The 27,194-nt window shown below is 59.4% G+C and overlaps 1 protein-coding gene across 2 annotated transcripts in view; it reads right to left on the bottom strand.

Moving 5' to 3' along the window:
* Positions 1-27,194, bottom strand: part of ROBO4 (roundabout guidance receptor 4) — a 91,047-nt gene that overhangs the window by 1,931 nt on the left and 61,922 nt on the right. For both annotated transcript variants that reach the window (XM_084612074.1, XM_084612075.1), the window contains exons 14-19: positions 25,707-26,045; positions 19,589-19,702; positions 10,399-10,540; positions 8,893-9,114; positions 5,178-5,584; positions 2,358-2,603 (exon numbers count right to left, since the gene is read on the bottom strand). In XM_084612074.1, the coding sequence (XP_084468200.1) occupies positions 2,358-2,603; positions 5,178-5,584; positions 8,893-9,114; positions 10,399-10,540; positions 19,589-19,702; positions 25,707-26,045 (1,470 nt within the window). The remainder of the gene's footprint in view (positions 1-2,357; positions 2,604-5,177; positions 5,585-8,892; positions 9,115-10,398; positions 10,541-19,588; positions 19,703-25,706; positions 26,046-27,194) is intronic.

The following is a 27,194-nucleotide window of genomic DNA, read 5'->3' as shown; positions in this document are numbered from 1 at the left end:
TTTGCAAGTCCAGGTTATTTTGTGTGGCGCTGGCATCCCTGAGCTGCACCCGGAGCCCCAGGGTGCGTTTCTGCTTGAACCAGTCCCTCGGGACCCTGCCTGCCCCCAGCCCACGCTGCACAGGGCTGGGGAGAAGCGTCCCACAGGGCAGGTTATTCCAAAATTCACTAAAATTTGCACCTGCCTCCAGATCAGCTGGCCGGGCCAGTGTCCCAGCCCGGGGAGGCCTGGCCTGGCGGGCTCAGTGGCTTGTTCCAGCGTGGCCACTCCTGAGGCCAGGCCGGCATGAGATGGGACAAGGCGCCAGTGATCACTAAGAGGAAGAGGCTAGCTTCTTTCCTGCCGCTGCCCTCGCTGTCAACCCCCAGCCCAGCGAGGCGAGGCTCCAGTGTGGCTGCCGGGGGCGGGGTGGGAGCAGGCTGCCCTGGAGCCGTCTCTCGCCGAGCATCTCACCTGCTCACTGAAGCATGCAGGTGTGTGAGGCTGGACAGGTGGGGGAGGGGGGTGATGCTGGCAGGCCAGGTGCCAGCTCATGCCAAGGTCCCCATGTCTCTACTGGACACTGATAGATCCAGGGCTGGAATCACTGTAGCTCACATGGGGGTGAATACTGATCAAACAGGTCTGAGGATGATAACAACATGTTTAGTGGTTGGCCTCTAGTGAATGCCTGGTAGTTGCAGCCTGCATTGATCTGTCTTCCACACAATAGGAGCGGGTGGAGGGTGAGCCTCAAGGAATCGCCATACCGGAGAGGCCACTAATTAGTGTGACGAGCTGCCCTTCTGCGGAAGTCGTTGCACCCCCTCCTGAGGGAGGAGACCCAGCGATACCAGACAGGCTCTGGCGGGAGCCTACAACTGGAAACGCCTACATCCGGATTGAGAAACGAAGCGCTCCCCATCCTGCTCTCCTCCCCGTAAAGATGAGGCATGCGAGTGGACTCCTCCACCAGCTGAGTTTGCAGCGGAGAGCACATGGCCGGAGGGGGATAAGCCCCCCAGACAAAAGGAACTAGGTATCTGTGCTGCTTGGACTTGGGGGCGGGAGAGGGAGGAAGGAGTTTCCTAGGCATAAGCAAGGGATCCCCAGTGCTTAGCCTGGGTTAGCCCTAAAGGACAATAGAACTTGCTGATTATAGACGCCTTTGTTACACTGTGAAAGCCAAGACCGTACCTCATTGGTGTGTCTCTATTTGCTTGCTTTAACCTTGTAAATAACTCTCTAGTTTTCTTCTCCTAGGTAATAAATCTTCATACAGTTTATTAGAGGATTGGCCACAAGCGTTGTCCTTGGTGTGAGACCTAATGTGCAATCGGCCTGGGGCAAGTGGGTATCTGACTATTGCTGTGATTCTTGGTCGGAAGGGTCACCTGTCAGGGCGATACGTTCCCATGGGTGGCAAGCCGGAGCGGAGTACCCTAGGGCTGGCGGGGCTCCGTGTTCAGGCTGTCAGAGTGCTGGGGCAGTTTGCACTTGGGGCAGTTGGTTGGTTCGAAGTTCAGGGGTTCGTGCCCAGGGTTTTTATCAGTCTGCCCTGAGGCTGGCATTCACACTTGGGAGCGATATGGGGCAGAGGGCGTTTGGTAGCAGGAAGGGGCTGGGGCACTTATCCAAGGGGGTCGCCGGAGGGGGCTGTTTGGGGACTTTTTCCTGGGTTAGGTGGGGAACTCTCCTCCCTTTCCTAGCTGCTGGGAGAAGCAGGCTCCAGGACTATCTCCCTTCTCTCCTGGGGAGTCTCCCAGCGGTTTTTTCTCGGTGGTCCCTATGAGCCTTGGTGGCTCCCAGCCCCTGCTCTAGGGGTGAGTGGAGGGTGCTCCTGTGTCTGGCCTGGCTGGCTCCCCGCCTAGGCACTGTGTGCCCGCTGGTGTGTGTCACAGGGAGCTCTGCAGATGACAGGAACCTGTCCTGCCCCAGCGTGGGCGCAAGGCCTGGAGCCCGGGCTCTGGGACCCTGCCAGGAGGAAGGGACCCAGCGCTCAGGCTGCAGCCCGCGCCTGAACGTCTACACCACAATGGAACAGCCCCGCAGCCCGAGTCAGCTGGCAGGGGCCAGCCACAGGGTCTCAGTGTAGACGTGCTCTGAAGGACCCAGGGACGCTAAGGGCTCTGGCTGATTTCCTGGCCAAGTGCTGCCCAGGAGGGGGCGAGTCTAGGGCTACCCAGAGAGCGCAGTGCCCGAGCAGGCTAAGGCCACCCTCGGGCACCATGGTGCATGTGGCTGGCCCCAGGAGCGGCCCGGCGGGTGGGGCCTGGGCTCCCCTGGCTGGGGAGGATGCAGGGCTGCAATGCCAGGGCAGGCCGGCCCACCAGCGTCCCACTCGCCCCATGCCAGGCAGCATGGGCACTAACACTTGCCGTTTGGCCCAGGCCCAGGGGCAGGGCGGGTCCGGGTCCGGTTCAGTGCTGCCTTCCCCTCCGGCTTCTCAGCGGCAGGAGTCCCCTCGGGCCTCTGGGAGTACTTGGCTTCCATCTCCTCCAGCCAGCCAGTGCCCCACTCCCAGGTGGGCAGGGGAAGGGGCTCTGCTCCAGCCCACGCCGCGCCCTCCCACCGCTCGGGATGGGGAAGGAGCCCATCCAGCGGGGAGGCGGGCGGTGAGAAGTCTGTGGGAAAAAGCAACCCCCGAGTTACGCTGAGAGGCTCAGGGAGGAGGTGGGCGCGAGTCGGTGACCCCAGGGACCCCTGGACTGGCCCCACGCCGCTCCCCACCATCACTGGGGTGACCCTGGCGCAGCAGAAGGGCTGAGCAGCACAGGACGAAGGGCCAGGCCATTCCCATGCCAGTGTTCAGTGGGTGGAGCAGAGATCAGAGCCCACTCCACGGGCTGCCAGGGCACGGGCTTCTCAGAGCAGGGACGGGCGGGACCCTGACGCCTGGCCACTGAACGGGGACAGGCCTGTTCAGGTCTGGCCTCAGGGCCGCGCTCGCTCACGTGGCCCCCCCCCAGCCCAGGGCAGGTGGCCTCTCTCTGCTAGTGGTTTTTCCTTAAAAGTTGAGAAGTGGTGCGAGGGGCTGGCCTCATTTCCACGTCGCTGGACCGCGCGGGGCTGGTGTCCCATCCACGGTGCTGGGACCTCAGGCAGCCAGGCCTCTCCTCAGAGCCTGCTCCCTTTGCAGCTTCCTGCAGGGCCCCTGGTCTACAGCAGCCTCCTGCCCCCCCCCCGGTGTTGCGGACCCCTCTGGCTCCCATCCAGCCGCGCCCTGGGGCCAGCTCTGGCTCTGCCCACCAGGCCCAGGGCAGGCCGAGTGGCAGCCGTGCTGGAGCAAGGCTGCGAGTGACGCACAGGGCTGGGGCTGCAGTGGGCAGCTGGAGGAGCGGCACCTTGGGCCAGCGACGCCGTTTCAGTTGGACCAGGTGCAAGCAGCCCGGAGAGGAGCCAGCCCAGCTGGTTCCCGCTGGGCTCCTGGAGGACGGCTGCCTGTGGATGAGGTGTGAGCCGTGTACACGTGGGCGCCATAGGGCATGGCTGAGCTCAGCGCATCAAACACCCTGCAGAGCCCTCCCGCCCTCGGTGAGGGGCACGTGGGCGCCCGAGAGCCCCCACCCTCGGTGAGGGGCATGTGGGCACTCGAGAGCCCCCCGCCCTCGGTGAGGGGAAGGTGGGTACCCAAGAACCCCCCGCCCTCGGTGAGGGGCACGTGGGCGCCCGAGAGCCCCCACCCTCGGTGAAGGGCACGTGGGCGCCCGAGTCCCCGCCCTCAGTGAGGGGCATGTGGGCACTCGAGAGCCCCCCGCCCTCGGTGAGGGGAAGGTGGGTACCCAAGAACCCCCCGCCCTCGGTGAGGGGCACGTGGCCACCCGAGACCCCCCCTCAGTGAGGGGCACGTGGGCACTTGAGAGCCCCCCACCCTCAGTGAGGGGCACGTGGGTACCCGAGAGCCCACCGCCCTCAGTGAGGGGCATGTGGACACCCGAGAGTCCCCCACCCTCGGTGAAGGGCACATGGGTACCTGAGAGCCCCCTGCCCTCGGTGAGGGGCATGTTGGTACCTGAGAGTCCCTCACCCCCAGTCGTCGGCAAGCAGGATCCAACCAGGGACCCCTGGAGCTTAATGCATGAGCCTCTACTGCGTGAGCTAAAAGCTAGCTGGCTGGTAGCTAAGGGTGTAGAGCAGACTCATTAATCTCTCTCTCTAAGTGGTCTTGGTGCCACCGGATAGGACAGAACCCCACACCCAGGAGCTGTGTGGGTCACACTAGCAGTGGGTTACTTCATGAGCAGCTCTTCGGCTGGCCGGGCAGAGCCATGTGCTCTGGGAGGTGAGTCAATGTCGCTTGGGGCATCAGAACCAGAATTCCCAGCCCCTGAGAACCGACGTCCCTCAGGCGTCCGCCAAAGCTGGGCAGACAGAAACCTGCCCACACTGGTCACGCAGGGCAGGGCACTGGCTGTAATGCAATGGGGAGGCTGTGTCTGAACAATCCCCCTGCCCTCCCCAGGGAAGTGCCCCTATTGTGGGGGCAAGCAGGGATCCCCAGGCTGCAGCTGCCAGCCACCGGGACGCTGATTTGCAGCATAGGGCCAGACAAGTGCAATGGCCACGCAGGTGTCTGCCCTGCCAGTGGGCGCGAGTCCTGGACCAGCCCAGCCCAATCTGCCCCGGCCAGCCTGGGGGTGTAAAATCAGGCCCCAGTGTCCTCTCTAAATTCAACCTCCCCGCAAAGAGGAGCGGCCGTGCTGGGTGCCGGCACACACAGCTGCACTGCTGGATCCGTGTGCCCGAGGCCCCATAGTGCAGGCAGGGGCAGAGGAGGAGGAGGGGATGCCAGCACAGCCCCGCGCTGACTGGAGGAGTATGATCCCCTAGCCCTGTCAGCTCCAGGGTACGGATTTCATTCCAGACCTTGCTCTACTCTGCCGGCCGGCACAGAGGCTGGTGCTGGGGGGACGCCTTGGCCAGCTTGGCCCAGAAGCCAGGTTGCCCTCCCCACCCAGTGACTTTCCCAGGAGTTAGGTGCAGCGGTTCTTCAGAGCCCCCATTAATTAACATCTGCAGCCCCCTCTCCAGGGCAGGCCAAAGGTTTGATTGGCATTCTCGGTCCTAAGAGAAACAGAAAATTAACCTGCCCCTGCCCCCCTCCAGCTGCACCCAAGGCTTGGCGCAGAGAGCAGGGCCTAGTGCAAGGGCTTTGAGGCCTCTCCCCCGGGCTCTGGGCACGGGCTGGATCCATGTACCTGGGCAGGCCTGCTCAGCCTCGCTCTGGCTCAGCCCGAAGCAGAAGCTGTCGACGGCCACGGCCAGGGCCCGGGCGAAGTTGGCGTCCACGAGAAAGGAGCCGTCGGAGGAGCTGACCAGGCTGCAGCGCGTGCTGGTGAAGTTCTCCTCGGAGACCGAGCCCCAGCCGTTGAGCAGGGAGCCGCCCAGTGAGCCCTCGGCCTCGCTGCGGCTGGACGAGGGCGTCCGGCAGTACCGGCGCAAGAAGGGCATGGACTGGCAGCCGCCCCCCTCCGCAGCGGGGTCATCGTCGTCTTCGGGGGCAGGCCCCACCCCCAGCTCGGAACGCAGTGGGCCGCAGATGTAGCCGTAGGTGTGCGGGGGGGAGAAGACCCAGGGGGCGGAGGAGGTGCTCTCCTGCCGGTGCCTTTGGAGCGAGAACGTGGAGCTGGCATTGACGTGGGCAGTTGCCTTAGAAGGGAACTCGCAGCCCCAGGGCAGAGAAGGCAGGGCCTGGGCTCCCTGGGGGGCTCCGATCCCTGCCGCGGCAAAGCCTCGCTCCTGGGGGGGTTCACGGCCAGCCCTGCACTTCCCAGTGACACCCGGTCCAGGGTCCCACCCATGCTCCCCAGGGCCCATTCAGAGGCCAGGTTCCAGCCCGAGCTTATTGACATGTTCTCAGCCGTCCAACCTGCAGGGTGTGACCCCAGCTCGTGGAGCGTAGCTGTGACTGAAATGGGGGGACACCTCCACTAGAGCTGATGGGCTGTGAAGCCTGCTGTAGCTCGATGCAATGGGGCTGTGTGCAGGGGGGTCTGATGGGGCGGGGTTCGAGTCCTGGCTGACGTCCCCTTAGAGCCGTATGGCTCCATGTACCAGCTGGTAGGTTTTGTTTTTCAATCACAGACACTGTTTAAATCCGGCCGGCGCTTGTTTTCTAGCAGATCTGCGCCAGGAATTGTCTGGGGCAGGGCTCTGGCCTGTGCTGTGCAAGGGGGCCAGGCGAGACGACCACAGTGGTCCCTTCTGGCCCTGGCGTCTATGACATAAACCCATTAAAACACCCTGTTGAGCCTTACAGCGCTAAGGCTCCCAGCTGGAGCACACGGGCTCATCCTTGCGCTGCGGGCAAACCCCTCCCCCTGCCCGTGGATCAGCGGGGGATTTTGCACCCTGGGCCAGGGGTTACACCCCCATTTGCTGTGCAGAGCAGGAATCCCAAGGCTAGCTCCACACCGGGGGCTTGGTGTGATCATTGCACCAGTTAACTCCCCGGCACCCTGCTGCCTAGTGACACCCTCAGCCCCGAGCCCAGGCTCCCCCTACAATGCAGGGGAGAGAGGGGCAGCTAAGTGTGGGATCCCCAAAAGCCAGCCAGCTGTGTGGGGAGCCGCTGAAGCCAGCCAGTGGGAGATGCTGAGGAGATGGGTGGGGTGTGTGTGTGTGTATGAGTGTGCAGGCGTGGGTGGGTGTGAAGGTAGGTGTGTGTTTGTGTGCAGGTGTGTGTGTGTTTGTGGTGGTGAGTGTGCAGGCATGTAGGTGTGTGCATGAGTGTGTATGTGGGTGAGTGTGCAGGCAGCTGTGTGTTTGTGCAGGTGCGGTTCTGTGGGTGAGTGCGCACATGGGTGTGTGCATGCAGGGTGACTGTGCAGACATGTGTGCAGGCAGGTGTGTGCTTGTGTGAGAGTGCAGGTCTTTGTGCATGTGTAGCTATGTGAGTGTACAGGTGTGTGTGTGTTTGTGTGGGCGTGTGTGCAGGCAGGTGTATGTGAGTGGGTGAGTTTGAGACACGTGTGTGCTTGTGTGGGTGAGTGTGCAAGCAGGCGAGTGGGGTGAGTGTGCCAATGCAAGTTTGTTCATGTGTGGGTGAGTGTGCAAGCAGGGTTGGGGGTGAGTGTGCAGGCAGGTGTGTGTGTGTGTGAGTTTGCAGGTGTGTGTGTGTGAATGCAGGCAGCTGTATGTGCGTGTGCAGGTGAGTGAGAGTACAGATGTGTGTGTGAGTGTGCAGGTGTGTGTGCAGGGGTCTATGTGACTGTGAAGGTGTCGGTGAGTGTGCAGGCAGCTGTGCAGGTGTCAATGTGAGTGTGCAGGGGTGTGTGTGTGCAGGGGTCTGTGTGAGTGTGCAGGTCTGAGTGCAGGTGTCAATGTGAGTGTGCAGGGGTGTGTGTGCAGAGGTGTGTGTGAGTGAGCAGGTCTGAGTGTATAGGTGTATGTGTGAGTGTGCAGGTGTGTGTGTGCAGGTGTGTGTGTGTGTGCAGAGATCTGTGAGTGTGAAGGTGTCGGTCAGAGTGCAGGCAGCTGTGCAGGTATCAATGTGTGTGTGCAGGTGTGTGTGTGTGCAGGGGTCTGTGTGAGTGTGCAGGTCTGAGTGTGTAGGTGTCTGTGTGAGTGTGCAGGTGGTGTGCAGGTGTCTGTGTGCGTGTGCAGGTGTCTGTGAGTGTGCAGGGTGTGTGCAGGTGTCTGTGAGTGTGCGGGGGGGGTGCAGGGTGCTCGGCGAGTGTGCAGGCAGACGTGCAGGGTGCTCGGCGAGTGTGCGGGGGTGTGCAGGGTGCTCGGCGAGTGTGCAGGCAGACGTGCAGGATGCTCGGCGAGTGTGCGGGGGGGTGCAGGGTGCTCGGCGAGTGTGCAGGCAGACGTGCAGGGTGCTTGGCGAGTGTGCGGGGGTGTGCAGGGTGCTCGGCGAGTGTGCAGGCAGACGTGCAGGATGCTCGGCGAGTGTGCGGGGGGTGTGCAGGGTGCTCGGCGAGTGTGCAGGCAGACGTGCAGGGTGCTCGGCGAGTGTGCGGGGGGTGTGCAGGGTGCTCGGCGAGTGTGCAGGCAGACGTGCAGGGTGCTCGGCGAGTGTGCGGGGGGTGTGCAGGCTGCTCGGCGAGTGTGCGGGGGGTGTGCAGGGTGCTCGGCGAGTGTGCAGGCAGACGTGCAGGGTGCTCGGCGAGTGTGCAGGGGGTGTGCAGGGTGCTCGGTGAGTGTGCAGGCAGACGTGCAGGGTGCTCGGCGAGTGTGCGGGGGGTGTGCAGGGTGCTCGGCGAGTGTGCAGGGGGTGTGCAGGGTGCTCGGCGAGTGTGCAGGCAGACGTGCAGGGTGCTCGGCGAGTGTGCGGGGGTGTGCAGGGTGCTCGGCGAGTGTGCAGGGGGTGTGCAGGGTGCTCGGCGAGTGTGCAGGCAGACGTGCAGGGTGCTCGGCGAGTGTGCGGGGGGTGTGCAGGGTGCTCGGCGAGTGTGCAGGGGGTGTGCAGGGTGCTCGGCGAGTGTGCAGGCAGACGTGCAGGGTGCTCGGCGAGTGTGCAGGGGGTGTGCAGGGTGCTCGGCGAGTGTGCGGGGGGTGTGCAGGGTGCTCGGCGAGTGTGCAGGCAGACGTGCAGGGTGCTCGGCGAGTGTGCGGGGGGTGTGCAGGCTGCTCAGCGAGTGTGCAGGCAGACGTGCAGGGTGCTCGGCGAGTGTGCGGGGGGTGTGCAGGCTGCTCGGCGAGTGTGCGAGGGGTGTGCAGGGTGCTCGGCGAGTGTGCAGGCAGACATGCAGGGTGCTCGGCGAGTGTGCAGGCAGACGTGCAGGGTGCTCGGCGGCTGCTGGTGCAGCCTGCTCAGTAGCGCACGGGGAGGGTGTGGTACGAGGGGGGGCGCGGCGAGAGGTTGCTGGGCTTTGCAGCAGGCTGGGGAGGGGATTCCCTGGTGTGGGCCCCAGGCAGTTTCCCAAGCCCTCTCCGGGCCTGGCTGAAGCGCCCTGCCGGAGCCCTTACCTCTGGCACTCGGCCTCCGCACTGAGCTCCAGGTACGCAGCCACCTGGTCGGGCGTGAGCACGGCCTCCCCGTCGTCGCCGAGTGAGGGTGCGGGAGACGCAGCGGCGAGGCGGCGGTAGGGCAGCGAGGGTGAAGGCAGCCCCCCCCGAAGGGTGTTCTCCGTGCTCGGCTGCAGCTCTCCAGCCGGGAACGGCCTGGCTGCCTCCCCACCGTCTCTGCTCCTGTAGGCACAGACACCAGCTGCATGGGGAGCCTGCCATGCTGGGCCTCATGCCCTCGCCTGCCCTGCCTCCCCCAGGCCTGCTGAGCACTGGAGCCCCCCAGTGCCATTTCAGACCCATGGGCTCCCGCGGCGGTGAAAGGCTCCTCGCCCCGCAGCGGGAAGCCCAGGACTTGCGGCAAACCTCCAGGGGCCGCTGTCAGCTGGGTGTTGGACAAAACCCTTCATCCTCCAAACACAGAAACACGGTACCCATACTTCTGTCCCCGAAGCCGGCTAGCTCAGGGCGCCTGTGGGCCCATTAGCCCGGCCTGCCAGCGCCTCCCGCCCCCCTACAGAGGGCACTGACCCCCATGCCTGGAGGGCCAGGAAGGAGGAACCAGGAGGTTCCTAACCGCATTTGACAAGTAGCGAAATGAATCCTCATGGGAAAGGAGAACCAACCTGTAGACAGCGAGGGGGGATTCCCGCCCTGCTCCAGAACCGACCTATAGACAGCGAAGGGGGATTCCCGCCCCGCTCCAGAACGGACCCATAGACAGCGAGGGGGGATTCCCACCCCGCTCCGAAACTCATCTGTAGATAGCGAATGGGGGATTCCCGCCCCGCTCCGGAACCGACCCATAGACCCATCGGAATCCAGATGTCAGGACCTGAGCTGGAATGAGGAGAGGGACTGGGTCTGTCTAGCACAGTCTGGCACTCGCCTGCTCCTTGTTGTCCACACCCAGCTGAGCAGCTGTGAGAGGAGGCAGGAAACACCTCTTCCAACTTCCCAATGCCAGCGCCTCCTGGAGCCCTCACCCGGCATGATGCCCCCACCACACCCCACTTGACAGCCTAACCTGGAGCCCCCGGGCAGCTGCAGGACGTGGAGCTGGTTACAAGCTGGTGAGCTGGATTCACTGATGTGCAAAGAGTGTTGCAGCCTGTAAATCAGACTGCCAGCACTGCTAGAGAAAGGCGTCTCTCCGAAGCAGGTCAGGCGAACCCGCTGGAGGTGTGCATGACTCCTCCTCGGCTTGCTTTGCCTTTACACTCCCTCTGGCCACAGTCGGTTATTGGGCCTCAAGAACATTTGTTAGGAAGAAACCCCGAGTGCAGGCAAACAAGTGGCTGCCCCTTTCGGCAGTGCCGGGCCCAGGGTGGCTGGGTCACAGGGTTCTGCCCTTCCGAGGGGTCAGGGGGTGCACTCCAGAGGGGCTGAAGGAGCTCTAAAGTGCAGTTCACCTGGCAGGCAAGGCGGGATGAACAGGCACTTAAAATAAAATCAGAAGGCCCTTACTCTGGCTGTACGCCCTGGTCCTGGGGGCTGTGCAGAGCGGGAAGAGCCGGAGGGGGGGGCAACGTGCCAGGTACGCGCAGTGAGCCTCTGGACTGCAGCAGCTTCGGAGAGCTGAAGGTTTTCAGCACTTTGGCACCCTCTCCTAGGAAAAAAAACTTGAGAAAAATGATCAGCCAGCTATCCAGATCCCTGCCACCCACCCACCCGTCCCACCTGCCAGTCACCCACCTGGCCCCAGCCTCCGTCACCCACCCACCGAACCCCCCTGCCATCCCTGCCAGCCCACCCCCCAACCAACATCCCTCCAGCCCCACCAACCAACACCCCACCACCCCAACCAACCCAACAGACCCAATCCACCCACCCCAACAAGGTACACTGGCTGGAAGCTGATGCTAGACAAATTCAAAAGAGCAAATTAACAGTGAAGGGTGATTAACCAATGGAACAATTTACCGGGAGTCATGGTGGATTCTCCATCAGGCAATTTTAAAATCAAGACTGGGTGTTTTTCTAAAAGATCTGCTCTAGTTTAAGCAAGAGAATCCAGGGAAGCCCTACGGCCTGTGCTGTACAGATCAGATAAATTGATCACAGCGGTCCCTTCAAATCTATGAATTCGCCCACACAGCGACCCTAACCAATTCCCTCCTCCCTCCGCCAACCTGTCCTGCGATGCATTCACCAGCTCCCAGTGAACCAAGTCCACAGTTAATCCACCCACGTCCCTGAACCTACCAACCAACTCTCCAGCTGCCCAAACCTCCCAACCAGCACCAACCAACGCCCCAGTGCCTCAACCCTTCCATCAGCTCCCAATTAACCAGCTCCCCAGCCCCATCCTGAACGACTGACCACCAGCCCTTCAACAAGGCCTCTATTGCCTACTGGCCAACTGGTCCTCACCCAGCCTTCACCACATCCCCAGGCCCAAAGAAACCAACTGACCCATCAGCCATGCCCCATCAACTTCACCAACTCCCCACCCAATGTCCCAGTCCACTTACCTGCAATCAACTCTTCACTCCCAAGAGACTGACCTACCTATAGTCACCAAACACCCAATTCCCACTCCACAAACCAGTAACCTACCCACCGGCCCCCAGGCTACTAACCTACCCACAAGCTTCCTGACACCCATTAACCTACCCACCAGCTCCCCACAACCCACTAACCGACCCACCAGTCCCCTAGCCCACTTCCTACCCACCAGCCCCCAACCCACTAACCGACCCACCTGCTCCCAAGTAACCCCTTCATCCCCCAGTCAAGCCACCTCCTGACCCGATTCCAGCAGCTCAGCTCCCCAGTGCCGCAGGCTGAAAGCCAGGTCAGCAGCTGAGCCAACGGACCCTCAGCCACCGCACACAGCTGACACGGAGGCTGTTCGGAGGTCTGGGGGCAGGCAGGCTACAAACTCTTATAACCTTTTCATTCGGGGCAATGGGAAGCCCAGGACTGGCCCCTGGTGGCCAGGAACTGTTGGCCTGTTGGTTGGGGGCCAGCTTGACGTGGGTCTCGCTCACACAGCCCTGTCCACAGGCTTATGGCTGGCGAGCTGCGCTAGGCCTCCTCCGACCTAGTGTGGGCCTTTCCCAGTGCTGATTTCCCGCTGGACCCTCTCCGCTCCCACAGCACAGGATCTGCCCCACATGCCGGCAGCCTGCTCCCAGCACAGACACATGCAGAGGGTGGACGCAATACAAGGCGCCAACTCCGTGGGTGCACCGGGTTTCAAGCACCCACAGGAAAAGAAAGGGTGCTCAGCACCCACCAGCCAGAGCTATTTGGCAGGGCCACCGATCAGCTGTTTTGCGGCTGGCCGGTGGCGTTTGGGAGAGGGCAGACTGCCTCGGGGGCGGAGCCAGGGCAGGAAGAGGCGGATCAAGGGCAGGGCGGCAGGGGAGGGGCGAGAAGAGGGAGGGGGCTCAGGGGAAGGGGCAGAGTGGGGCCAGGGACTCAGGGTGGCGCGGGGGTGCGCCACCCATGGGGAAAAATAAAAGTCAGTGCCTGTGGGTGCAACTGACTGCAAAGGGGTGGGGTAACAGGCCCCCCAACCTCCTCCCTATGACGCACAGGTGGTCATGCCGCCCCTCCAAGAGCTGGCGGCAAAGCCTTCGGTGAGGTGGGGATCCGAATGGCCTCACATGCCGGGCGATTTGGAGGTTCTCAAAGCATATAAAGAAATGAGACAGCTGAGCTATGCCCAGAGTGGAGCCAACGGGCATTGGGGGAAGAGATTCTGAATCCCTGCTTGGGGGAGCCTCCTCCCTCTGAGGATTTGTATTCCCCCTCAGAGAGGCAGCATGGGCCAGTGGGTAGAGCGCTAGCCTGGCTCTTGGGAGCCCTGGGGTCAGCTCCCAGCTCTGCACAGACTGCCCTGGGGGAGCATTTCAAGCCCTCAGTTCCAGGGCCGGCCCACAAGATTTTGGCACCTGAGGCAGGGAGCTCATGACGCCCCCCCATACCCCCTCGCTTGGGCCAAAACTTTGAAAAGTCGCCATTCTGCCTTCTTCCCATTCTACTCCTCTCATGGTACTGCTCTGCTACCTACCCCAATAAAGGAGAACTAACAACTTAAAATGCCTTGTTCAAAAATGTTAAGTAACACTTAACTTTCAAACACCTGAACAGCAAATGTAACTTTCCTTGTCTGCAGAGTAAACACTGGCATTTGTATCTGTTTGAATAATTAAAGTGGGGCTTTCCGTGCCTTCTTGGTTGCAAAGATTTGAACTGCTTCCTGCTGAAGGTCCACAGTCTGGGCCAGCCCCTGCTCTATTGAGATGGTTGCAAGGCCAACTAGCCTCTCCTATGTCACTGTGGAGCGTGTTCTTATTAACTTCAGCTTGGAGAAGCTGCGTTCTCCACTGGGAACTGTTACAGGAAGGGTTAGAAGTATGCGCAGAGCAACAAAAGCATTTGGAAAGAGGGTGGTTGTCTTATTTGTGCACATATATTCCAGAACAGCCCTTGGAGTTGAACCTGCTGAAATATATCTTGAAAGGGCTCTCGGTTCTTCACCTAAATCACTCACATCAATATCGCGCATGTCATCATGTGCAACACTGTCTCTAGTGCCCTGCATTGCTGGTGTCGGTCTTCTTCAGGTATAGTGAGGAGTTTTGGAATATCAGACAACATCCCAAATGTACTGCTGTGTTCCTTGAGCTGCAGGAAACGTTCTTCAACTGACTGTATTGCACAATCTAGCACCTGGTTAAAGAATTCAACTTTGAATTGTTGTTTGGGGTCTCTTATGGGATTATCCCGTGCCTCCTAATCAAAATGTCGTCTTCTTCGGTGACTCTTGTATTCTTGAATGGGTGGGAAAATCGCTTCAGTGTGAAATTTCTCTGCCAACTTCTGTGCACTCTTCAGAACGTTTTGAAATCCCTCATCTGACCGGTAAGACTGTAGGTATGACTATGCTTTGTCCAATTGTTCCATTGCTCCAGATATATCAAGGTCAACACCTTGGAGTATCTTGCTTACAACATTTATTTCAAACACTATGTCATGCCACAACACTAAGCCACACAGAAATTTGAAGTTATGTATATTTCTGGTGATTCCATTTCCCTCTACCACTGTTCTCCCATGAACAGTTCCTGTCACAGCATTATCCTCCATAATGGCAACTATGGCATCATCTATCTTCCCAATTTGGTGTTTGATAGGCTTTATCGCCTCCACTCGACTTTCCCATCGTGTGGCACTCAGTGGTCTCAGTGTCAGAGAGAATGTTCCCAGATGCTGCTTCAAAATTTGCCACGGATGAGTTGATGCAGAGAAAAATACAGAGATGCTTTGAATTACATTAAAAAATTCAGCAGCCTCACTAGAAGCTGATGCTGCATCGCTGACCACCAAGGTCAATGAGTGAGAACTGCATGGGACAAAAAAAGCTCGAGGGTTTAACTCTTGGATCCGTGTCTGCACTGCTCTGTTCTGTCCTCTCATGTTGGCACCATTACCGTAGCCCTGACCTCTCCTGTCAGCTATCGCAATTCCCGTCTCTTCCAGCTTTTTAAGAAGCACGTTTGTCATACCAGCTCCTGTAGTATCATCAATGTCAATAAATTCTAGAAAATGCTCTGACAGTCACCATTGCAGGGACATTGTCACTAGGTTCTGGTGTTGTTACAAAACGCTCCATTAAAGTCATTTGTTCCATATGGCTGATGTCAGGTGTGCAGTCCAGAATAACAGAGGAATCTCTTGCTGACTTCAGATCTGCCCCAATCTTCTGTTTGACTTTTGTTGCCAGTGACTGTATGATCTCATTTTGAATTGTTTTTCCAAGGTAGTGGTGTGTGTACATTTCTTGGGTGGTGACTCTTCTTAGATGGTCCTGGAGTACAGCATCAAACTCAGCCATCAGCTCCACAATTTTAAGGAAGTTTCCATTGTTTGGCACATACAGCTGATCTGAAGTGCCACGCAGGGCTAGGCTTTGGGTAGCAAGCTTTCTCACAATGGCAAAGAGCCTTTTCAGAACATTTTGCCAGTAAAGAGACTCTGATCCAATCTTCTCTTGATGCTGATCATCTATGGTGGCCTTTAACCTTAGTCTCATCTCAAGCTCTTTCCACCTGTGGAATGCTCTCTGGTGATTTGCTGCCTTCTCATGGCATGCCAGATTTCCAGCCAGTTTTTTCCAGTCCTTTGTTCCTGTAGAACCCAATGTGGCTGGAACATTAGACTGGAAGAGTTTGCAACAAAACCAGTATGCAGCATTCTGGGTTTTTGAGTACATAAGCCATGGCCTCTCCACTTTGTCACCATTGGGGATGTCACACCAGTAATGTGTTGGATGGAAACTTCTATTTTCATTGTCTTTGGGGAACATGAAGTTTTTCACTTGCTGTGGCCCGTGCAGTACAAGGAAGTCCCTCGGGCTACTGCTCAAGTGGGTCCAGAGTCCTGGATCATCTAGACTTAAGGAACTAAACTCAGCAGCAGCTGTTTCTTGTGCCTCCACCACACTCTTCTCTGATCTGCACTTTTCCTCAGGACTGTGCATGGCTACATCCATTTGAGATGGAGATATGGATCCTGCAGCAGCTGCCAGGTCACCTGCACTCTGACTAACTGGAAGATCAGGCCTCTCCTCACCACTCACATCCTCACTGGGGCCGGAAGGCTCACGGTGAACATTTGTGCCTATGTATCTCAGGACAGCTCCTTCCTGCTTAGATAGAAAAGCTTCCTTTGCTTTATTTCTTTTTCTGAATGCTGCCCCAGAGGGGCGTTCTCTTCTTTCACTCATGGCTGCTGTTCTGGGCCAGCTAGAGTGGCTCTCAACGCTCAGTTGAAGGGGACAAATAAGCAGGCTGGTAGCGGGGCCTGAGTGAGGGAAGGTATCAGCGTCTTAGGGCCTAACTGGCTCCTACTACTCCAGTTGACGGCCTGTTCTCCTCAAGTGGGTCCAGGGAAGCAGCAGGACACAGGGAGCTCCCTGAGAAGCTGGGGTTAATCAGTCCAGGCCCTGGGGGGACTAGAGAGGTACATAAGAGGCTCCTCCTCCTCTCTCTCCCTGCAGCTCCTGCTGCTTTCTGTGATTCCTGCTCCCCTGTTCTCCTGCCTGCCTGTTCTGTCTCTTGCGCCCTCCTTCCTCCAGCCCAGCACTCCCCCATCTCTGTGCATCCAGAGCAGGGAGAATCCAGATGCACCAGCAGCAGACACCATTTTCTACACGCTGGGTCCTAGTGGTGCCCCCCCGCTCAGTCTGGCACCTGAGGCAGCCGCCTCGGTTCGCCTCATGGTGGGGCCAGCCCTGCTCAGGTCACTGGCTGGGACAGAATGTAGCCGATCGCGGTAACACCGGGCGAGGTTGGAGCAAGGATTACATAAAACCTGTGGATGTGTTTGAGACAGGCTCAACCCGCCAGCTAAACACCCTCCCTGCCAGGGATCGCTACGGCAGGGAGCGGGGGCTGAACCTCCCAGCCCACGTTTCTCTTGTGGGCCGTGGTACCAGTGTGAGAGCAGCACTATACTGGCCTCGGCTGCAGGGGTCTCGTGGCGATGCGCAGCCCTGCGGCCAACACGTGATTGCTGGAAGCAAAGGGAGGGAGCCGGGCACAGCAGCCACGGTGGAAGGGGCACTGACCTGCAAACCAGAGGCCATGTGCCAGCGGTTACTGTTACTATTCCTGTGCCCTTCACTGCCCTGATTCTGAGCCAAGGTTCCACATCTCACCAGTCGGACAGAGACGCCACCGGGCAGCTTGTCCACGGTCCCCGCAGGCAGAGCCAGGAGAAGCCAAGTCTTTAATATACCCGAGCCAAAGCCCGGCTGCTCTGCCACACAGCATTTCCGAAGGAGCATGTCACGTTAGGCACTTTTCTAACCTCCCGAACACAGCGTGGGCCTGGAGCACGCGACCACAGAGCGAGGGCGGTGCCTTTACTCCTCCCTTCAGGCGCGAGTGCAGCCAGCAGACGCTCGTGCTGTTCTGAGTTCAGCCCCACGCCGGGCCATCGGTACGTTTGGGTGGGGCGCCTGCTCGAAACCAGGGACACGCCCCATCCCCCTGCTGGCTCAGAAACCCTCGGGGCCGTAGCTGCACCATGCAGGAACCGGCCCCCACAGGATAACAGCATGCTCGCTCCCCAGCCATCGCTCTGCAGCTGGAGTGGAGGAGAGGGCCGTGCTGTACTGCTAAAGGGGGGAAGGGAGGGGCAACTCCTGCCAATGACCCAGGTGGGGGTAAAAAATATTCCCCTTTGCATAACAGCTGGGTCAAGACCCTGCTTTACTGCTGGAGGGGTTTTCCATCACACAGCTGTGAGCTGATGGGACGTGGGATGTTGCATTAATGCTGGTTTTCCCATTGCATGTTTAGTGGTTGTAGCCTGGTTCCTGGGGCTGCGCTGGGGTGGGGGCAGACAGTGTTTGCGGCTGAAAGTGCCCAGGGGGGCATGCAGGGTGGGACAGCCCCTGCCCGGTGAGCCCCAGGAGGGACAGCAGCAGATTTAATACGTGTAGTGTTCTCTCAGTGGACTGGTTGTGCCTGCAGGGGAAGGGCTGCCTAAGGGCATTGCTGCCGAGCTATGAGCCTTTCCCCTGGAGGGCACGGCATTGAGTCCAGCCCAGCTCAGCAGGGCGCAGACTGTTCCCGGCCTGGGGGCCAGCCCCTCATCACAGGATTTCTCTTTGTTAAAAATATCATGATGTGGGGGTCAGTGTCTGATGTCTGGGGCCTGACTTGGGGTTTGGACCTTTTGGGGCTGAAACCGAGCTAGACCCAGCCTGGACCCATTAATCAGTCCCAGCCCCGCCTTGTCAGAGCAGGTGGGCCCAGCAGCCCAGCCCGCCCTGCCTTTGGGGGTGCAAGCCCCACTCCCAGCCACGGGGTGTGCCAAATGGGGGAGCAGCCCTGGTGAGCGGCTGGAGGGGCAGCGCCCAGCACAGTGCCCCCCCCCCCCGCCTCCTGGTCCCTGCCTGCAGCACGAGCCTGCAGCCACTCTGCATCCCCGCGGCCGTGGGGCAGAGCTGGGGTGCAGCAGGATGCGCACTGGGCAGGGCAGGGCTGGGGGATTCTTATCCCGACCGAAGAGCCCAGCTGGCGGTTGTGTGTGGGGCGCTGGTGCCCCCTGCTGCCAACTCTCTAGTAATGCAAGCCCTGGCAGAACTCAGAGCCATTCCGGCTGGTCCTTCGGCGGGGCAGTGATGCCCTACGTGGCTGGGCAGTGAGATCTAGACATGCCCACCCTGGCTGGCTCAGTGCCACACGGAGAGCAGGAGAGGCAATGGATTGCCAAACTGTTCACAGCAGCCCTGGCAGGTCAGGAAGGGGGTAACAGACTCCAGCCCTGTCCCCAGACACTTGCTGTCCCCCGGACAGGCCTGGAGCCCCAGGGATGTGGCTTACAGAATTCCCTCCTTTTCTCCTGCCAGTCTCCTCGTCTTGCCTAGGCCTGGCTGCTGCCAGCTCTGCCCTAGGCCAGCCCAGGCTGCCATCTCAGAGGTGCCTCTGGGTAGGGTGGCTCTGCTCAGTGTGGTCCCTGGTGTTGGAGGAAGCAGCTGGGGCAAGAGATGCTCCAAGGAAGGAATCCACCTCACTCAGTGACCAGGGTGTCTCACTGTCCCTCGCTGGGGCCCGGGCAGCACCTGGCCACGGTTCCCAGTGCAGATCCCCAGGCCATGCAGGCCCCACAAGGCTCCCTCACCTTCCCCTTGCCTGCCCCCAGCCTCCAGGAGAGTGGGGCCAGGGCGGCGGAGGGGGCCCAGCCCCGGGGGATAAGGTGGAGCAGGAGCATGTGGACGGTGAGGGGGCAAGTGTTGAGGGAGCAGGGCAGCTGGGGGAGCCCGAGTGCCTGGCAGTGTGAGGGGGTGGAGGGTGGGGTGTACAGAGGAGCAGGAGAGGGGTCTGGGGGTACCTGAGTGCAGAGATGGGGGGCCTGTGAGAGTCCCTAGGGAGCGGCAGAGGCGGCTGAGTCTCCAGGCCCCAGACAAGCCCAGCCTTTGTGTTCTCTGACCAGGCATGAGCCCCAATGGGGGCCAAGTAGGCTGGCCCCCCCATGTCTCCACCAGCCAGCGGGGAAGCGATGCCAGCAAATGGCTCCAGCCAGCCACAGTGTCTGGAGGGGGAAGGCCCTGGCTTCATGGCCAGAGGTTCATGGAAGACCAGGGAATATTACATCCCCCGCCCCCCACCAGAGAGCTCCACAGGGTAACACAGCCCCCCCACCCAGAGACTCCCCCACTAATGCAGCCCCCCAAACACTTCCCAGCCCAAGAGCTCCAGAGGGTAACACAGATCCCCAGAAACACCCTTGCTAATGCAGCCCCCAACCCCCACTAACACAGACCCCTAGACCTCCCACTAACAAAGTGCCCAGATACTCCTGCCACTAACGGAGCCCTCCAGCACCACCTTCCCCCGCTAAGACAGCCTCACCCCGCAGAGAGCCACATAGGCTAGCAGCCCCCCAGTGCACCTCCCAGACTATGACAGGGCCCCATGGGTGAACCCAATCTCCCCCAAACTTCCCGCAGTGCTCCGCAAGGTCCCAAAGCACTCGCAGGCCTGCAGAGCACCCAGGAAATTCTCCTGAACACCCTGGTCCCTTCCAGCCCCCCAGCTACTGGGGAAGGGCAGCCTGGCCTGGTGCTGCAGCCCCAACGCTCTGGGACCAGGGCTGGAGGAAGGTCCATGGGGCAGGCTGCGGCTTTGCTCACCTTTGCTTGCATGGCGCTTTCCTGAGCTGCCGGTGCCGGGCACACTGCTAGGGCTGGTGGAGTACGCCGGGAGGCTGGGCGACAACACGGGGGTGCTCTGTACCTGCTGTAGCTCTGGGGGAGAAGGAGAGGAGGGGTGAACTGTGGGACAGTTGAGGTTGGGGGGATAATCAGAGCTGCACCTCTCCTCTGGGCCCCTCTCAGGCCAGACCAGCTCTCAGCTGGAGCCGTGCAGATGGGTGCCAACCCACTGAAGCCAGTGTCTGGCCTGTTGCTGAGCGCGGAGGAGCCTGTGAGGAGGTTTTGGACCCAGTCCCCACTCGCATGCGAGCCCCTGACATCACTCTGCGACCGAGCCTGGGAATCCCGGCCTGCCCTGCTCTGCTCCCAGCACCACTGGGATGGGGGGGGGGGGGTGCACGCTGCACCACAGTGATTCGCTTCCCAGGGCCCCCAGGCTGGGGGTACAGCTACACTGCAGAGACTACACCAGCACAGAGCTATCCTGGCAGAGCCGTGCCACGTAGATGCAGCCAGCATTGGCAGAAGAGAACATTAGCTATTTGTGTGACGCTGCCAGGCCAGGTGCCAGCTCATGCCAAGGCCCCCCCGGCCTCCCTGACAAAGGCACAGCTGGAAACCAGCCAGGCTCACCACTGTGTTTGTGTTGTTATAACATGTTAGCGTTACCATGTGTTCAGAGTTGGGACTTTATGACATACTTGTGAGTTGCTGCGGGTATTAATCTCACATATAATATCTGCATCCCACATTACAGGGCACCATTTAAGTATTTTCTTTGTAACTATAAAAGCATTTGCTATGAACCTGCAAAGCCCCGAGTCAGGAGGAAGCACGGCCAGGTGTGAAATACTCGTTTACCACAAGAGGTGTCACGTCCTGCACACACAAAAGGTCTACAGACACCAGACAAGCCATTGTGGGACATCACTGCACAAAAGACTTCGCTGATTGCTCCCCTCATGCCCCTGAAGAGGAGACATGCTCGTCCCACCCCTTCGAACTCCGGGGGGAGGGAATAAAAGTGCCTGGCCAGAAGGAACTTTATGTCTATACTGCTTGAACTCTGCAGGGCAAAGACTGTGAAGCGTATGCAAGAGAGAGGCCATATAGAGCTTGCGGATTATAGAAGCTTCTGTTACCTTTTAGAACCTAAGACTGTAACTCACTTGTGTGTGTGTTTACTGCTTTAACCCTGTCAATAACTCTCATTCCTTTTTCTTATCCAATAAACCTTTAGTTAGTTTATTATAGGATTGGCTATAGGCGTAGTCTTGGGTTTCAGATCTGAGGTGTCATTGACCTGGGGTAACTGACTGGTCCTTTGGGACTGGAGGTAACCTGAGTGTTGTGGTTTGTGGTATAAGGGACCATCTTACACAAAAGCAAGATAGAGTGGAGTGCCCAAGGGGACTGTCTGTGACGCCATGGTTATGCTGTAACAGTGTCGGAGGAGTTCACACTCGTTACTGGGTTGGTGAATTCTAATTGTGGAACATACTACCAGTTTGGGGTTTGTGCCCTGGTTTGTGCCAGTTGCCCGGGGGTTGGCACTCATGGTGGTGAGCCACTCCACACAGCCTGACAATGTCAATGGAAGCCCTCTTCCGCCAGCATAGCTGTGTCTGCTCCGGGGGTTAGGTGGGCAGAGCTACCCGGGTCAGGGTGTGGTTGGTTCACACGCCTTACTGACGTAGCTATGCCAATGTCACTTTCAAGCCAATGAATCTGTCTACCCTGCAGCTGCAGGTGTGTTTGCAGAAAGGGCCGATCTAGCGAGATCAAGGCAAGCTTGGGTAACAGCAGCAGGGAAGCCATGGCAGCAGGGGGTAGCACAGGCTAGCCCTGCCCACCCAGGGCCCCGGGGACTTTCTCAAGCAGCGCTGCCTGATCTGCTGCAACTTGGCTGGGGCTGTTACCCGAGGGAGCGGGTCTGAGAGAGCGGGACCTGTGCAGCTAGGAAATGGCTCTCTTCATTCAACTTGAGTTGGAACTATTTGATATTTTTGATTATTCAGAGATGCTTCATCTGACTGGTGTCCAGCTTCTTTTCAGTCTTGTTTCAGTCCTTGTTTCGTGCATTGCTTAATTACAAATGTTATTTACCTTACAACATGTGACCATATCATCTCCCAAATGAGCGATGCAACACTGTTCAAACACAGCTAAGGTATTAATGGAGATCCAGGGCTTCTTAGCCATTTTAGGGACCAAGGACAGTCATAGCAATATGACCACAAAGCTCTTATGGGAGTCAAAGCCATCTCCCTCAAGGAATCTTCTGCCAGGAACGATGTGGCTTCCTTCTATAAACACTTGTGGCACTCACCCCCAAGAAAGATCTTTCATTTGGTGTGGTCGACTCCAGTTCTGATCAGCTGCTCAATGCAGAGGTGGAGGGCACATGTCAGTCAGCTGGTAAATGCACTCTCAGCTTTGCTGGACCCTGACATTAAGGCTGCTGCTGAGTTGACCCATTCCATGCAAAACGATCCTGGTGAATCCACCAAAATCCACAGAGATGTAAAGACACATAAGGGAAACCAGGCAGCAAGAATCTGTGGCGTTCCTGTGGAACTGTTATCTGGGATCTGAAGCCCGTCCAGGTGGAGAGAGAATCAGTATACTTTGGCAGTCTCAAACCTGTTTGAGATTTCAACTGCACAGCGGTTTCAAATGCTATCGAAATTTAGGTCAGAGCATTTGAATTCTGGTAACCCAATCATTGCTTTGCCAGTGCTTGTTAATCTAAGAAAGAAACGCGCAGAGACTAATTAGTGGTTGCTGTTGCCAGGCTTGGCAGACCAATAAGATCTGCAGTTGCTGATGGACGATTTCCAGCTATGAGAGATTAGGAACTCAATCATCTTCTTTGTTCAACCGTCCTTCCTCGACCAAGGAAATTGGTGAATTCGCTTACTATGAAACCAGGTGTCGGAAGTGCTGAAGCAATTTTTATAGTGGGGGTGCGGAAGGTGAAAACCATGTGTTTAGGTTGTTATTACTACTTCAAGACAGGGGGTGCTGCAGCACCCCCAGCACGCTTAGTTCCAGCACCTAGGCCAGGTGTTCGTAGCAGCATGGGGCTGAAAGATCTAGGCTCAGCGCCCAGTCAAACACCAACTAGTGGGCTAGATGCCGTGGCACCTGGATGAGGGTCTCTGGGAAGTCAGAGCAGGTGATCCCGATGGACCTTAAATTCTCTGGATCTCTGTAGGGCTGGGGTGTGACACTGCACCCCATATTCTTCATAGTGATATTATTATGACATGATTATGGCATAATTATGGTGCATTTTGTACCAGACGCGTCATGTGAGGTGCCATTGGAAAAGTTATGATTTGCTGAATATGATTATCCTATTTGTATACACATATCATTTTTGTATGTGAAGTTGTGAATATTGACTATGTATCTGTATTTCAATTGTGCTTACGCTGGGTGACACCCACAACTAGCCTTTCTGGTACAACAATGAAGAAGCCAGACAGTGCTGATGGCACATCAGCAAAGACAATGGACCCTGGAAGAACTTAACTTTCCTTTGAACATTCCAGACAGCCTGTAAGTAATGGCTGCTATAACTCAGAAAGGTATGCAAGGGCATGTAACCAGGCCACATGACTCTGGACTCCATCTTGGGATGTCTGTGTTTTTCCACAAACTGAGTTTGGGACAAAGGGTTCCTGCCATATGCTAAAGCTCTATAAGGCAGGGAGTGACATAATCTGTTGTTCTTCACTCCTCACACAAGAGGACTCCTGAAAACACCTGCAGATAAAAGACTGAACTGGAGAAGTGCTGGACCCAGGCTAAAGGGATTTCTAGCCTGTGTATGAAAACCCTGGAGATTCCAAGCTGCAAAGTAAATGTAGCTTGTGCCTTAAGAATCTGCCAACCTGCTTGTATCATCAGCCAGGGTGAGAATTTGCTAATTCATATCCTATCTTTCTAGTGCTTAGTTTGCATTTTTGTTTATTTGCTAGGTGATCTGCTTTGATCTGTTTGCTATCACTTATAATCACTTAAAATCTATCTTTTTGTACTTAATACACTTGTTTTATGTTTTAATCTAAACCAGTAAGTTTGGAGTGAAGTGCTTGGGAATCTTAGCTCAAGGGGCGGGGGCTGTTGCATTTCCTCTCCACACTGAGGAAGGCGAACTCTATGAGCTTGCACTGTACAGTCCCCTGTGCAGCGCAGACAGTATAATTTTGAGTTTATATTCCGGGCAGTGGGAGGAGCTCCTAGGCTGGGAAGCTGGTGGTTATTTTGGCTATATCCTCTCTATTGTTGGTTCATGCAGTGGCTGGTCAGAGAGCCTGCATGTAACTGCAGCTGCCTGTGTCCCTACCTGTGTGAATGCTAGTGGAAGTGTAGGACCAGGAGCGGGTCTGCAGCTTGTCACAGCAGCACAGTGGGAGAGACATCCCAGGCTCGTGAGTCAGAGGGCTCAGGGTACCCAGCCCCAGGTGGCACCCCGGGGGGATCCCATCATACAGGGATCAGACTCCACTAACAATCCTGCACTAAGTGGTCAGGCCTGCTGTTCTGGGGTGAGGTGTTGGCTCCCCACAGCGTGTAGTGTCCCTGCTGCCCACTCAAGCGCAGGTGTCTGGGGCAGGGGCCAGAGTCACTCCCCAGTGCCGCCTCCCCCACCCCCACTGGGCTCGGCTACACTCGGCTTGGCTGGAATCCCCAGAGGCAGAGCAGCTGGGGCCCAAGCTGCAGACAGCGCCTGGGATGGAGGAGCGGCTACGCTGTCGCCCCATGCCCCGCGCTCCAGCACGGCACAGCTCCCTGGGGCAGCTCAGGGAGGGAGCACTCACCGCACAGCTCGTGGCAAGTAAACAGGGTCCATTGGCTTTCTCTGACCTCCATGGCGCCGGTTTGTCCTAAACTCTGGAGATAATGAAATCCCAGCCTCCCTCAGCACCCCTCCCACAGTAGCTTCCCTCCCCCACATTGGCAGCCCCTCTGTAGGCAGTGAAGCTGCTGGGATTAGCATGTGTTTCCCTTCCTGGGGTTTGCCAGGAGCTGGGGACTGGAGGCTGGATGCAAGGAGAGTGGTGGTGGTCGGCTCAGGCTGAGGGGGCGCAGGGCAGGGCTGTTGCTGAGGGCATGGGGGGTGTACGATGCCAGCAACCCTTTGCGCTGCCCAAGGGCTGTTCAGCCATTGGACTCAGAGCACAAAGGTGCAGGGGGGAAGGAGTGGGAGGGCTCCGGTCCCCACTGCTTAGCATGGGACAAGCCCAGACAGGGGCACACACAGAACCCAGCAGCCCTGGTTTTTGTGTCTGCCCCCTGCTGCTGGACTGGGCACCTCATCCCCTGCTGTCAGTGTGGTCCTGGCCCCCTCCTGTGCTCCCACAGCCAGTGCCGCAGGGAGCCAGACAGCACTTGCCAGGGCTCCCGCTGCTCCCCTCCTCCTGCACCCTCTCGTGCCGCTGGGCCAGTGCGCTGCCCCTCCCCTGACACCCTGCGGGGAGCCATGCTGGAGCTCACAGGGCTTGTCCCGGGTGCGGAACCCGACCCCGGCGTGAAGCCAGGACCAGGGCAAAGAATGAACATAGGCCATTGCCAACCACCGGGGCAGGGGAGCGCCCAGGTGAAGGTCCCCTCCGTGGGCAGGCCCAGTCGGGCTGTGATGCCAGCAGAACAGCCACAGGGTTGCTCTGGGAAGAAGGCCCCTACCCCGGCCCTGGGGGCAGGAGGGCGGGGCACTAGGGAACGCCAGGGGCACGGCACTGGGCTGTGGCTGGGCTGTTTGGTGGGGCTCATGCCCAGTGGGATGGCAGACACTGCAGCTGTTCCCTGTGCCCATTTTCTGGCCACACTGAGGAAAGACTGAGCTGGCTGGGGCCTACGGCAAGCTAAGGTCGATGGCGGTCCTGCCATCGGGGCTGGTGTCAGCACGTGCAGGGCGCAGCGTAGCAGGGCAGCACGTTGCCACGGGCTCAGCGGATCAGGAGGGAAACGCCAACCCTTCCCGCGGGGCTTGTGTGCCCGCATGGCACCCTGCAGCCCCTGAATGCAGGCCCAGGCACCCTGAGGTCAGAGCCCCTAGCTCCCAGCTGGGACTTCCTGCAGCCGTTACCTCTTTTGCTGCTGCTCTCCCAGGGACCCTGCAAGCTGAGCCTGGGGGGTCCGGGGCCCGCTGGCTTCCACAGCCCTCTCTTTTCGGTTCCCCCCGCACAGCCGCTCTCCATGCCGATGCTCTGCCTGTACCGGGGCCCGAGCCTGGGGTCGGTGAGTCGCCCGGGCTCTGCAGCTCTGCGGTGAGGGCCAGGGGTGCTGAGCACAGGGGGGCGGTGGAAGGTTTGCATGTCCTTGGCAGGAAGGTCGACATAGAGCATCCTGTATAGGCTGCTGCTGTCGGGCCCCCGGGGGACAGCCGGGATCTGGGAGCTCTGGCTCGGCCTGTCAAAGGACATGGCTGCAGAGGGAAAGGAGAGAGACACGGTGTATTAGTCTCCAGGCCCTCGAGGCTCCATGAGTCCCACCCAGCCCGCAGCGCTCCCCCCGCCCCACAAACCCGCAGACACACCCATCCCGCAGCGCTCCCCCGCCCCACGCACCCACAGACACACCCAGCCCGCAGCACTCCCCCCGCCCCACGCACCCGCAGACACACCCATCCCGCAGCGCTCCCCCGCCCCACGCACCCGCAGACACACCCAGCCCGCAGCGCTCCCCCCGCCCCACGCACCCGCAGACACCCCCAGCCCGCAGCGCTCCCCCCGCCCCACGCACCCGCACAAACACCCATCCCGCAGCGCTCCCCCGCCCCACGCACCCGCAGACACACCCAGCCCGCAGCGCTCCCCCCGCCCCACGCACCCGCAGACACACCCATCCCGCAGCGTTCCCCCGCCCCACGCACCCGCAGACACACCCATCCCGCAGCGTTCCCCCGCCCCACGCACCCGCAGACACACCCATCCCGCAGCGCTCCCCCGCCCCACGCACCCGCAGACACACCCAGCCCGCAGCGCTCCCCCCGCCCCACGCACCCGCAGACACCCCCAGCCCGCAGCGCTCCCCCCGCCCCACGCACCCGCACAAACACCCATCCCGCAGCGCTCCCCCGCCCCACGCACCCGCAGACACACCCAGCCCGCAGCGCTCCCCCCGCCCCACGCACCCGCAGACACACCCATCCCGCAGCGTTCCCCCGCCCCACGCACCCGCAGACACACCCATCCCGCAGCGTTCCCCCGCCCCACGCACCCGCAGACACACCCAGCCCGCAGCGCTCCCCCCGCCCCACGCACCCGCAGACACACCCATCCCGCAGCGCTCCCCCGCCCCACGCACCCACAGACACACCCATCCCGCAGCGCTCCCCCGCCCCACGCACCCGCACACACACCCATCCCGCAGCGCTCCCCCGCCCCACGCACCCACAGACACCCCCAGCCCGCAGCGCTCCCCCCGCCCCACGCACCCGCAGACACACCCATCCCGCAGCGCTCCCCCGCCCCACGCACCCGCAGACACACCCATCCCGCAGCGCTCCCCCGCCCCACGCACCCGCAGACACACCCAGCCCGCAGCACTCCCCCCGCCCCACACACACCCGCAG

Source organism: Lepidochelys olivacea (genome assembly GCF_965140295.1).
Source record: "Lepidochelys olivacea isolate rLepOli2 genome assembly, chromosome: 22".
NCBI lineage: Eukaryota > Metazoa > Chordata > Testudines > Cheloniidae > Lepidochelys > Lepidochelys olivacea.
The sequence above is the reverse complement of the archived record's forward strand: the minus strand, read 5'-3'. Positions and strand labels throughout refer to the sequence as shown.